The sequence below is a fragment of the Dothidotthia symphoricarpi genome (genome assembly GCF_010015815.1).
Source record: "Dothidotthia symphoricarpi CBS 119687 unplaced genomic scaffold P153scaffold_16, whole genome shotgun sequence".
Lineage (NCBI taxonomy): Eukaryota > Fungi > Ascomycota > Dothideomycetes > Pleosporales > Dothidotthiaceae > Dothidotthia > Dothidotthia symphoricarpi.
This window is the reverse complement of record NW_022985023.1, coordinates 156,879-169,126: the sequence shown is the minus strand read 5'-3', so window position 1 is coordinate 169,126 and position 12,248 is coordinate 156,879. Positions and strand designations below refer to the sequence as shown.

Genomic DNA, 12,248 nt, shown 5'->3' with positions numbered 1-12,248 from the left:
TTCCCCACGCCCCTACTAACCTCCCCCAAACAGGTCAGATAATGTGGAATCTCATCCTCAACCTGCCCTCGGCCCGCGGATGGAACAACGAGCCGTTCTTCGACCACGCGGGCACGCTGGGCCGCCACCTGGTCAATTCATACCCGTATACGAATGCGGAGCTGGATCGGTGTGTTTTTACGGGACGCGCGCCGTTTGAGGCGTCGGCGGGGTATAGTGAGGTGCTTAAGGGGACGGTTAGGAGGTGTCTTGGGTATTTGCCCGCGGATAGGGTGGGGCTGGAGGAGTTGGGGAGGATTGTGGAGAGGGAGAGGGGGAGGTGGCGGGGTAGGGGGGAAATTAGGGTTGCGAGGGGGAAGGGGATGGGGGGGTTGAGGGTTGGGCGGAGGATGGGGGATGGGAGTGAGGATGAGGATGAGGAGGAGGATGAAGACGAAGACGAAGAGGAAGATGAGGAGGATGACAATGAAGATGATGAAGATATAGATATTGAAATGAGCGAGGAAGAAGAATATTCAGATGGTATGTAGTAAAATTTCAGTATCACGATCATGTTCCTAACGCTTCACAACAAGACATGACTGTATACCCCCTTCTCCCTCACTAGAAGGTTCGCCGGTCGTGACCTCACAGTTCCCGTGTCGTGTTGCATGTAAGCTGGATCCGAACAGAATGGTGGGATTGTTACTTTCAAAGCTCATGTCGATAGGGGTGGAGAGATGGACAGGGAGTCACGACGGGCGGGGAGTTCAAGATTGAAGAGTGTGTATCACTGTACAATCCACCAGAGGTACAGTGTCTAAGAGCCGTGAAGAAGAAAGCCACAGCAATCCAACATGCATTCCAGCAAACGCATCCTTCAAAACCACATGCGCCCATCCCATCTTCAAAGCCTACCTGCGCCTCCGCAGCCCCACCCCAGACTCGAACTCGGCCCCTAGCTCAAACCTCTCCTTCTTCTCCGTAAACAGCGGCATCTGCACATCGGTCCTTACATCCGGATTCGCTTCCAAAAATAACTGAATTGCGCCTTCCAACTCCGCAAGCCCCACGCGCTCCTCAGCCCGCCACTCCAAACACCGCCTCACCAACCTCTTCAGCTCAGGCGAATACGCATTCGCAGCAGGATAAGCGCGCGACGGCATCGGAAACACCGCGCTCTCCGTCAGCAGCCCACGATCCGTGCCAGAAACCGGCTGCAGCGCATTGACGGCGTGGATCGGATTGCCCAGCCTGTCCTTCAGCGCGGCGTTCTCGACCATGGGACCCAGATCCGACCACGAGTGCGCCACCAGCTCCCAAATGGTGCTGCCGATGCGGAAGATATCTGTTTTCTCGTCGAGGGGGACGGGCGGGTTGCCGCGGACGCGCTGCTGCTCGGGGGGGTGTCGCGTCTCGTATGTGTCTGTGGTGTATTCGATGGGGTTGTCTGATGGGCCGGCGGCGTCGTGCTCGAGCTCCGAGAAACTCATGCCTAGGTCTGAGAGCACGATGGTGGGGCGGTGTGTGGCGCGGCCGTGCTCGAGCAGGAAGATGTTGCTGGGGCTGATGTCGAGGTGTGTGATGGGCTTCCAGTGCGGGATGGGAGTTGTGTCGAGGGTGCCGGTGCGCAGGATGCGACATGCGCGCACGAGGGAGGCGAAGACGTGCCAGATGAAGTGCTCGGGGATGCGCCGCGTGATGCCTAGGACATGGTTGCGCTCCATGCCCGGCACCGCCGTCCAGAAACTCACGTGTTGCCCCATGGCGCGGTAGAGGTCCCCGCCCGCGTAGTACTTCAGGTACAATCTGTACCGCCGCTTCGACATCATCAGCCGGTATCCGCGGTGCTGGACGATATTCTCAAACCCAGGCGCGGGGTCGAGGAGCGCGCGTCGCCGATCAATCCGGCGATGTAAACTGATCTCGCGCGGGAGCTTGTCGCGCCAGTATATCGGATTCCGCCATTCCGACCTGGCAGGCTGGCAGTCCTTGACAACTAGACGCTGCACCCACGCCGTCAGCAAATCTTCCTCCACAAAACCGGACTTGGGAAACCACTCACATCCCGAATATTCCCATAATCGTCCACGCGCACCCACAGCCCCGCACTGCCAAACGATCCCGACCCCAGGAACCGCGCGCCGCGCCATGTCCACGGCGACGCACTCTCCTGCCACCTCGCGAGCGGGAGGGCAAGAAAAGCTTTCCGCGCTTCGCGTTCGCTGGTTATCTCGTCTAGTGTTGGCCAGCCTTCCGTGTCGGGGTCGGGGTCCCATTGCGAGGGCCAGAAGTCGAAGGGGTAGTTGTTTCCGGACTGCTGGGCTGGTGCTGGTGCTGGTGCGATGCCGGCTGCTCCAACGACTGCTGGGGCAATGGCCGCGGGTGCTGTAGCGGCAGGAGGAGCGGCTGCTGGTAACTGCCCGTGTGTGCGCGCAGCTGTGAGATTTGCTCTCGTGAACGGCCGGTCTGGGATGGGATTTGGTGTGGGTAATCCGGCTAGATTTCTACGGGTCACGTTGTTGGCTGCGTGAGCTCCATAGTATGTTCGAAGTGCTTGGTTCCCGTGCCAGATTGTGTCTATCGTGATGTTTATATTGGCTTGATACATTAGCTTTTCAAGCTTTACTCGTATCCCGTTGCGAATTCACGTACTAGTGCTCCATCTTGGACGATTTTGGCGTATGTATCGCCTGGCGTCTTGCGAGAAATACGTAAAAGCTTGCTGGAATGGGGGGTTGTGTCGTGGCATTGCGGGGGAAATCTTGCATGAGACTAGAAGGAGTGGAGAGAAAGTGTGAGAGTGTTTCGTCCGTTGGATCCTCAGGGGTGGGGAGTTCTGATCTTATCCGGTGTTCCTATATGGTGAACAAAGGGGGATGCAAACGGAAGCTTTGTTCGCTAGTGTAACAATGGAATAGGAGTTGGAGATACCGCAGTAATAAGACCAGACCTGTGAATCGGATTTATCCGTGCAGACTAGATAAGTCAGCAGGTCGCATGTATATTATGTTATGTTCTTCGATTGCGCAACATGATGCTTCTTCATACTTGTCTTATTGATTGGTCACTTACCTTCTCGCGTTGCAAAAAGTGCGGATGTTGGAACAAAGAAGATTAGTTTCCGTTTGCGACAACTCTTTGAGAACCCCCTTGTTCTATCGCAACCATACACCCCATCGACCAAAGGAAAAACATCAGTACGAAGATTACCCGCATGCCAAGGTGATATTATACGCACCCGAACTCCAAATGTCAGTATTGTAGCTGGGAAAGATTAGCACACCCAAGAAGGCCCCTAAGACTGCGAGAAAGGTGTCTGGCTTGACACCCTTCGCCATGGCTTTGAAGAAGGTCTTCGATACTCGCGGGATGACGTCTTGGTCAGTACGTAAGTGTGTGACTGAACATTTGAGACCAGCGCTGATATACTGCAGAGGAGCAAGGGACATCATGCGAGTATCTTTGATATAATTTACGAAAGTTGTTACTCGATGCAGCGCTCGGCGTGTATGGTGGGCAAGAAGCACATGCAGTTCCGCCGTGGGATGAGGATATCGTACCGGACGAACCAGTCTCAGAAGAACAGGCGAGGGCTGCAGAAGCGCGGTTCATATCAGGGGGAGAGAGCGCAGCGAATCCGTGGGACTATCGGGCCCCTCCACCATGGTGCCACAAGAGCGGAGGAGCGTTGGATCGGAAGGTGATCATGTCGGTGCTGACGTAGAAACCCACGATAGATCTCCAGTAAAGCGCAGTGATACTTATGGACGCGAGCACAAGATCCGTGATGTTCGAGACCTCCTGTTTGACTCTCAATGAGTACGCAGAGATCTCGAGGACGACAGATGAATCACACGCCTGCACCTCCGACCTGAGCGCAGCCAGCGTCAGATCGAGATTGAGCGGACCATCGACGCATACCCGTACACCTTCTGGCCCAACCCGCCTTGGGAATCATCGGCAAGCGACATCGACAAAATCCCGGATCTCGCAGCTTAAGTTCGTCAAAACAAGCCTCCGAAAGAGAAGAACAAGAAAACCGCCGCAGCATCCAAGAGAAGAGAAAGCACATGGAAGCGGCAGAAAAGAGAGATCGAGAGAGCTTGGCTCAAGGCACGACCATTTCTCGATGTAGAAGACACTGCTAACGAAGCCACATGGCGAGGCGTCAAACTTTTAGGCTAGTAGATCTTCGGCTGTGCTGAATTGTGATAAAGGTTGACGAGAGGAACACAATCCAAGACCTCATGGCGGTCAAAGGATGTACACCAAGTGCAATAGCGTGGAAAGACCCCGATGATTGGCGCAGAAAACTGCCGCGCGAGGTACGAATGTATCAATTCGTCAATAGCATGCGGTTGGAAAACTCGCATCGAAATCTCATTCGACACCGAGCGTATCGCTTGATGATGCGGAAAAGACGGTATAGACTGTATTTGAATTTATGCTCGGGGGACGAACTTTTGAACGCGTTGTTGGATCGCTTTGCGACTGAGCCGAAGAGATACAACGCCTCGAGGGATCCCCTCAAACCAGTACCTGAGCCTTTTGTGTGACATCTGTTTGGTAGGCTCGTGGATGCGTGTCTAGTGTTGGAACAAGGTGCGCTGGACGAGAAAGTTGAGGGTTGGAGGACGCTGGTGCATAACGATTTGAATATATGTAACGTCTTGTTGGAGAAGGAAGAAGACCCTGAGAGTTCTTTGGTGAGCAAACGTTACTCGATGAGCACATGTCGATCGTGGCTGATGTTGAGCATAGTGGCCTAGAGTCGTAGTGATAGACTACGGGCAAACGTTTTACGATCTGAACCCGGAGCGGACATACTCAAAAATGAACGGAAACGACAATCCCTTAGTATCGTGCAAAGATCACAATTAACGAGAAGTTGTAGGGGTATTGTATTGTAACCACTCTTCCACCACAGATACAAAGCTTGAACCTTAGATCTTCGGATGACGCAGTCGGTGCCAACTAGAATTACTGGCGAGTGAGTCATCTCGGGCCACCGTCGTCTATCGACTTCGTTCCTCTTTACGTGGCGGATAGTTGCTCAGGTAGAAGCTCAGTATCGTTCGGTACATGCAGGCCGAGGTCTTGACCTTGATAGGGAACCTCATCCAGAGCCACATTGGCCTTCGTGAGGAGATCCCGAAGAGTAGGCCTGTCGTCTACTTTCCAGCTCAGGCATCGCCGCACCATGTCCTTCAGTACATCCGTGTAATTGTTGGAGGCAGGAAACCAGCTCCCATTCAGTACCGTGTCAGCTGTGTTCGGCTGCTGATTCAATACACAACCCTTGTAAGATAGCGCCGTAAGTGGAATCGGTTCTACTCGCCCGTTTCGTGCATTCCGCATCTGCCGTTCACTTTGTGCAGCGCAGTGTGGACATTGTGGTTTTCGTTCTTCGGATGTCTCTAAATCATGCTGATGTTGTTGTTGTTGATTTGTTTCCTGTTGTTCAAGTTCCACTGGATCCCGGTCCTCTCCTTCGTCTTCGTCCAACCCCGGCTCCATGTCCTCTCGAAATGGTCCCATACTGTCAGACGAATGAACGATCAATTTCCATATGACGTGTCCTATGCCCCACACGTCTGTTTTCTCACTCAATGGCACAAATGGTGTAACTTGGTGTTGGTGTTCCTGCATGATCATCAATCTGGGGAACCTATGAGGTAGGTAAATATAATGCACTCACGGGAGGATAACGCGCATGGTCTTGCTCTAAGAGGTAGTCCTCGGGGTTGTCCGGAAGAGGGCAATTCCCTTGAGTCGGACTATAAAAGGACAAGCCAAAATCGGAAAGGATGGGTACTACTGGTAAGTCCTGGGAGACATCAGCATCTGTGATCATAATATATACCTCCGAACCTACTGCATCCTCTTGAACCTGTCCATCCCTCTCTCTTTCCCTCTTCTCCTGCGATGTCTTTGCTTCCTTTGCTGTCGGCAGATCTCCACCAATTGAGCTCGCCCTCCGTTTCTTACAATGTAACAAAACATTTGCTAGTTGGATATCGAGATGCGTGATCGGCTTCCAATCTCGAACAGGCTCAAGTGCGATGGTTCCATTTTGCAAGACTAAGCAAGCAGTTGCTAGTGCCTTCACGACGGACCATATGAATGCTTCAGGCAAGAATGGGAGTCCGAGGCCCTCCCCAAATTTGAAGGCCCAGGTATTGCTATGGCCCACCATCGCACATTTCAGATCGCTGCCCGAGCAAAAGTCTAGGTATATCCTGTATTTCCTCTTGCTCATCAGCAATCGATGACCCCGGTAACGGATCAGGTGCCGGAACTTATCGCTGTCCACGGCGCGACGTTCCTCCACAAGCCGATGGATTTGAACTTCTTGCGGCAGTCGTCCTCGCCAGTTCTTAGGGTCGCGCCAATGGCGTGCCGAGTGGTTGCGGGTTTCCTTTACCGCCATGCGCTAGAATGTGAGGTTAATCAATGCATCTTGTATATGATGTTGTCCGTGTTAACACTTACATCCACGACATTGTTTCGGTCGTCTCTCTCTACCCACAGTCCTACACAACCATAGCCACCAGCGCCGATGAATTTGGCTCCATGCCACCGTGTCTCGTCTCCATCTCGTGACATGTTTGGCTTCGTATGTAACCATGAGGCTCTCCGTTCATCTCTAGCCTTCTTTTGTTCGTCGCTAAGCCCTGTATCTACGTCAAGATTCTCCAGAGTTGCTGTATTGAAAGCGGCTAGCTCAGGCGCGTCGTCATACGGAAGTGGTGGCCAGAATGAATATGGCAATTCATCGACGTGGATCCCAATAATTGAACCCGCAAACCCAGCTAACTGCCCAGTTGCTTTCGCGATTTCTACATCATTTTTACTGTACTGGTCCACCGGGATTGGGGTTGGGACCGGAAGACCAGGACCCGGATTGGAAGTCTTGCTGTTCTGGTAGTGATCTTTGACTGTCTGGCTTCCTGCCCATAATGTAGAAACGGTATGGTTGATTTGCTCTGCACGGCATACGTCAATAGTCTGTTGGGCGTGGAGGTGTGCTTGACCACTTGCCTCTTGTCCACTGGGGCCTATTCAAGGCGATGAACTGCGCAGCATCATGTCGAAAGTAGAGATAGTCAGTTTGATACGGAGGCCCCATCCTGTTCGATATCAACGTAGGGTGAGTAATTTGGTCTGCGTTTGAAGACGTACGGAAGCCGTGATGGTAGATGGTGCTGATGACAACGACCCAGCATCTTGAGCGTACATCAATGGGTCGAGATGCGATAATCCTTTGTTGGCATCTCTAAACACAAACCGTTGTCGTTTACACTAACAACGAACACAAATAGATCAGAGTGGCGAGAATGCAGTAGAAATTTCGATGTGACTTGTGATACTCGATGCTACCATTCGAGTTCTTTTTTCTTATTTCCCCCTCCGTTGTCGAGAGTTGTGCTGCGACTTTTGGGAACCTTGATGTGATACCTATGCGCAGACTACCTGATGCAAATGATTCAACATCTGTAAGTTCACGATCTATCCTGCTGTCGTTGCATGCCTGAGTTGCATCCTCCGAACCCCACATATCGGTGGATTTACGAAGCGCAAATACTAGGCAGGGAGAACGATATTCTCGCAGATTACTGGACTAGCGATGTGTTTACGCGAGGTGCGGGCCGGGTGACAACCGTGATGCCATGTGCAAAAGATACGTAGGTAGAGTGTTTCATGATAGCCAGCGAAATGTAGGCGATGCCAAAGGATGGTGTTGCAAAGACGGGAACGCGACGCGCCCGCGTCCGCGCGGTGGACTGTGCACGCTAGTGGACATGAGCTTCGGATCGCATATGACGTATGTTCTAAGGGGATCAGAAAGTCTGTATCACCCGTCTATCTCCCCTCGATCACCCAAATGGCTACGTAGAAGATTACCAACATCTCCAGTCTCCCTCGTCGCGATCGCCAAGTCTTAGTTAACTCCGTCAAACCTCCTCGATGGTACCATCCTCTACCATCCTGACCACCTGTGTCATCGCCTCCATCATCGCGCCTTCGATGTACCTCTTGCCCTCATAGTCCCATGTCATAGTACCAAGATCACCAGAATTATCCAAAGTGATCTCTATCCAGTCTCTGTATGACTCGTCCTTGCATAGGTCCATATCACCGCCCTGCTCCCAATCCAAACCATCATCGTACTGGAGCGGACGCATCGATACGATGCGCATTTCTAGCATCAGATAGCCATTCAACGCGATCTCGCGTAACGAGAGAAACTCAACATTGCTATGTGCGAGGCTTGAGAAGAATGCATGTAAGGAGTTTGGGGCACGGAAGCTTGCAGTATCGAGAACGAGGCGCCGTAGCGTAGCGCTGTGTGTGCGGATCACGTCGTCGAGAGTGTGGGCTGTTGCTGCCGTGATACCGCGGAGTTCAAGACTTCGAAGACGGAAAGGCGACGAGGTCGCGAGGAACTTTAATACTGGGCGCCAGATCTCTGCCGCCCATCCCGGATCGAGAAAGACTGGGTCGGTATGAGGAGCCAGGGATAACGTCAGGTTCTGCAGGTTTGCGTTGCCTCTGATGGTGGAAATGACATGTCGAAGTGCCCGGGCTGGCACAGCTGTGTCCGCTTCGAAATTGTGAAGACTGAACTCTAGGACTAGCGTGGTCACGTTGCGGAGCGTGGCCATGAGGCTCATGCCCTTCGCGACCTGGACCGGGGGCGCAAAGAACGATTGCCACACGGTATTTGAGAAGCCGGTGATCTCGAAACAATCTAGCTTCGGCTGCACAGTATCTATAGCCTTGAGGATGCCGCGGAATTTCATGCAAGGAGCTTGATGATTGACCTCGTTCCATCGGAAAATGTAGCTTGGGCGGTTTAGTCCACAAGATCGAGGAAATGCGCCGTACAGATCTTGCCAGGAGAACACAGGATCCATACCTTCCAAGCCGGTGATCTCACGTGGAGCGCGAATACCAACATGCTTGAGATTCGGGAGGCGCTTGAGTATCCCGACGAGCATGTCGTTAATTCTGCCCAGGTCCAAGTCTGCGTCCAGCCGCCTGAAGTACATTGGTTCCTCCTGACCGTACCGTACTCTTGGTATGCGCCTCACGAATCTGAACTGGAAGTCCAGCTTCTGAACACGGTAGGCGAAGGGGGAGCATGCGATGTGGCTCAGATGCGCTATGCCTGCGTCGGTAGTGGTGCATATCTTTTCTGTGAAGAGCCACTTTTCCTACAAGTATCTTGTTATTCAACATGTCCCCCCATGAAAGGGCTGTTGTCTTACAAAAGCGTGTCTTGTGCCGTCTCGTATGCGGCGGTTGTACACCGATCTTAGATGCAGGAAGTCGCGTTTTTCCAGGTGGCTGACAATGATACAAAGTAACTCTTCAGGCAGATCGACCAGTCTGCATGTAGATTTGTGCTGAAGCATCTTCGAGGTTGTAGATGTTGTTGGTGTGATGCAATTTTCTGTCGGATACGGCGGCGGTTTCGTGAAAAGGAGTGAAGGATCATGATTATTCACAGATCGAGACGCAGAGAACAGCACCTTTAAATACCCGGATTTGATAGTCACCCTAGATCAACGTCTTACCCCTCATATCTCCTGTAGATGAAAACCTTGATAAGTCTTAACATCTTTGAGCCAATCCATGGTGCGGAGTACGTAGTAATGGGGTAATACAGATGCGGAGGAACTGGTAACAACGTGGTTTATATCCCCACTCGGCCCACGTACTGATCGTCGTTTTGAACTAGTTCATAAGGTAAACCATGGTTCGTCGCAAGTACTATGTAATAGTTATGGTGTTCATTAGTTGTCCAGTCTGTGGTACTCCCAGTAAACTTATACGCAGGGTCTTTGCGTATTCCGCCATATTCAAAAGCATGGTCTTGGATTTGGATTTGGACTGAGGACGTTTGGAATGTTCGACTTGGAGCATGAAATGCCGCTAATGCATCAACTTTCAATTTCGCCCCTACACCAGCCCTGCTATCTTCAGTCTGTCGAAACGAGTCAACGATCAAACGCCTTGGACGTAAAATGGCATTTACTTGTGAAGTCTCCTTGTGTTCCCTTTGATGTCCTGACAGCAGTCTCAACCTGCAACTCGCCAGTTCCTGCCTCGCGTCGTATTGATCACCAATTCCACTCCGATACCCTGTAGCGCACCCCAGACTTCATCATCCACATCATCCTCAAGTTTGTATTCTCTGTTATCATCAGACTCCTCGCTCTCTTCCCCATTCGGAGTCTCTTGTCGAAATCGCTGGTCCTGTATCAATGGAGTTGGGAGCCTGTCGCACCATAACACGACCTGTTTGAGAGACGGAAACTGATGGCGATGCATGAGTACATATTTTGCCCAATGATTGAGCATGCGAGTCGAGTCAATGACTTCGACAATTTCTATCGACGGTGGTAACAAACAAGGAAGGAAATTCTCCTGGTCAAGTTGGAAATCATAACGGGAGTCAGTACGATAATGGAAAAAGAGTGCTTCTTGAGGTAGGACGAGGCGGCGTAGGTGCATGAGATCTGGAACGAGATAGCGCCAGCCGTGGCTAGGCAGGTCGAGGGGTTCAATACCATCAGCCTGCCACAACTCATACGCCTGGCCGGTACCATTGTCGGCATACTTCTCCCAATCAACGTCGGACGTGTCGATAGTGAGTGTTTCCAGGGTCGGGACCTGAAGGAGAGGCATAAGATCGCCATATGAGAGCACTTCACCTTCATCTATGTCCGTGTGATGAGACATATCGTCATTGTGGAAAAGACGAATCTCAAGATGTCTGAGTGCATCGAGGTGCGAGAGTAGATTGTGGAGTAACCCATACAACTCGCCTTCGTAGAGGTTCAAATTTCTGGTAAGTACCGTGACGTTGAGATCAAGGATCAGAGTGGTGATGTTGGTACACACGTGGCTGTGATCCATAGGTTCGCCTGGTGATACATCAACCGGGTGGTAGTCAGTTCCTCCTATTGTGTCGATGTCTCCGGTCTTGATGTGAAGTGTATGCAGGGTGGGTAGCGTCATCACTGTCCAAGGCGGTAAAAACGTTGTGGTCAACGATTGGAGAGCAGACAAACCAGGTACCAACCTAGATGAAAAGTTTCCCTGCATGTTCCCAACACCAAGCAACGTTGTTAAGGCCTTGCCCGAGACGTTGTGTGTTTTTAAGGACAGCGATTCCAGAGAGGGGAGGATATGAAGTAGCACGGCGACAAGAGCGGGCTGATATTCGTAGTGTATATCTTTCAGCCATCCACGATATTGCTGGTACCGTTTTCGGCGCGGAATGGCTGGATACGGCGTCATTTTGGTAAGCCACAGCCGCATTTCCGTTCCTTGGACAGCTTGTACGCACAAGTCCTGTATCTTTGCAAAGTCGCAGGAACATTTCCACTCTAGCCCCGGCTCAGTTTCATGATGCTGGGTCTCCACACAGTCGGCGGAGTGACTCGTCTCCCATTCAAGTACGTGTAGGCGTAGCGCTCGCACTTTTCTGCAAAAGTCAGGCCGCGCAAAGAGTGTGCGAAATAGATAGCTAGTCTGAACAAGCGTTTTCGTCCTTGGATGGTCACGGTCATAGGTTTTTTCAACTATGATTTCCTGGTAGAGTGCCTCTTGTGCAGCGGAGAGAAACCATCTTGACGTCAAAGCGAGATGCCGGAGCGCGTCATTGTCGCCTTTGAGATAACCGGCGATTTGGAGTAACAGCTCGAACGGGATATCTTCTAAGCCGGCCATCGCATTGGTGTTGTCGCGCGAATTTTGGTGATTCGCCGTTTGATGAAATGAAGTTGAGTTTGTTTTTCTTGTTGTGAGCAAGTATAAATAACTAGCGGGCTTGGCGAAGCAGACGGAAGGATGTAAGGAAAGAGCGCACCGCTCATGCTGTTCCTGAAGAAACTGGGACGAGGTTGGCTATAATAAGAGAACTATGATTGCTTGTGATAAAATTCCCAGCCATCAAGGAAGAGGATGTGAGTTTTGCTCATATAAGAAGAAATCTAATTCGAAAACAGAAAACGCGAACCTTCTTGTCTTCCTATACGACCGCATTTCGTTTCTCGGGTCCCTGTTCTATCTTTTGACACTTTTTCCATGTCGCGAATTATGCTATCAAACGTAGCAAGTCATCTATGTAAAACTACAGAGATCAGCCATGGAGACACACAATTCTGTGTTGAGGTTCATTTCCATGTTCTACACGACGCAACCCTTGACGAATCGATGAGTGGCTTTGGACGTTTCATAGCATGCATTAACGA

The 12,248-nt window shown here is 51.5% G+C and overlaps 5 protein-coding genes across 5 annotated transcripts; 1 reads left to right on the top strand and 4 right to left on the bottom strand.

Annotated features, from left to right (window-relative positions):
- Nucleotides 1-781: 781 nt before the first annotated feature.
- P153DRAFT_398838 (uncharacterized protein) lies at nt 782-3,180 on the bottom strand. Its single transcript, XM_033671681.1, has 4 exons — nt 3,055-3,180; nt 2,635-2,958; nt 2,045-2,580; nt 782-1,985 (listed from the first exon to the last, which is right to left on the bottom strand). The coding sequence occupies exons 2-4, from the start codon at nt 2,729-2,731 to the stop codon at nt 894-896; spliced, it is 1,725 nt and encodes a 574-aa protein (XP_033521121.1). The 5' UTR covers nt 2,732-2,958; nt 3,055-3,180; the 3' UTR covers nt 782-893.
- A 138-nt stretch (nt 3,181-3,318) lies between these two features.
- Nucleotides 3,319-4,291, top strand: P153DRAFT_433260 (uncharacterized protein; the record flags this gene model as incomplete). The annotated part of the gene is made up of 3 exons (XM_033673015.1): nt 3,319-3,370; nt 3,480-3,690; nt 3,763-4,291. 3 exons carry the CDS (start codon nt 3,319-3,321, stop codon nt 4,115-4,117), a joined length of 618 nt encoding a protein of 205 aa, XP_033521120.1. The 3' UTR covers nt 4,118-4,291.
- A 577-nt stretch (nt 4,292-4,868) lies between these two features.
- P153DRAFT_68753 (uncharacterized protein) lies at nt 4,869-7,195 on the bottom strand. The gene is made up of 5 exons (XM_033673347.1): nt 7,024-7,195; nt 6,475-6,968; nt 5,858-6,415; nt 5,681-5,809; nt 4,869-5,625 (listed from the first exon to the last, which is right to left on the bottom strand). Exons 1-5 carry the CDS (start codon nt 7,109-7,111, stop codon nt 5,017-5,019), a joined length of 1,878 nt encoding a protein of 625 aa, XP_033521119.1. The 5' UTR covers nt 7,112-7,195; the 3' UTR covers nt 4,869-5,016.
- A 563-nt stretch (nt 7,196-7,758) lies between these two features.
- On the bottom strand, nt 7,759-9,126 carry P153DRAFT_68739 (uncharacterized protein). Its single transcript, XM_033673346.1, has one exon. The coding sequence runs from the start codon at nt 9,033-9,035 to the stop codon at nt 7,938-7,940; it is 1,098 nt and encodes a 365-aa protein (XP_033521118.1). The 5' UTR covers nt 9,036-9,126; the 3' UTR covers nt 7,759-7,937.
- A 792-nt stretch (nt 9,127-9,918) lies between these two features.
- Nucleotides 9,919-11,829, bottom strand: P153DRAFT_368788 (uncharacterized protein). Its single transcript, XM_033668609.1, has one exon. The coding sequence runs from the start codon at nt 11,722-11,724 to the stop codon at nt 10,069-10,071; it is 1,656 nt and encodes a 551-aa protein (XP_033521117.1). The 5' UTR covers nt 11,725-11,829; the 3' UTR covers nt 9,919-10,068.
- Nucleotides 11,830-12,248: the final 419 nt, after the last annotated feature.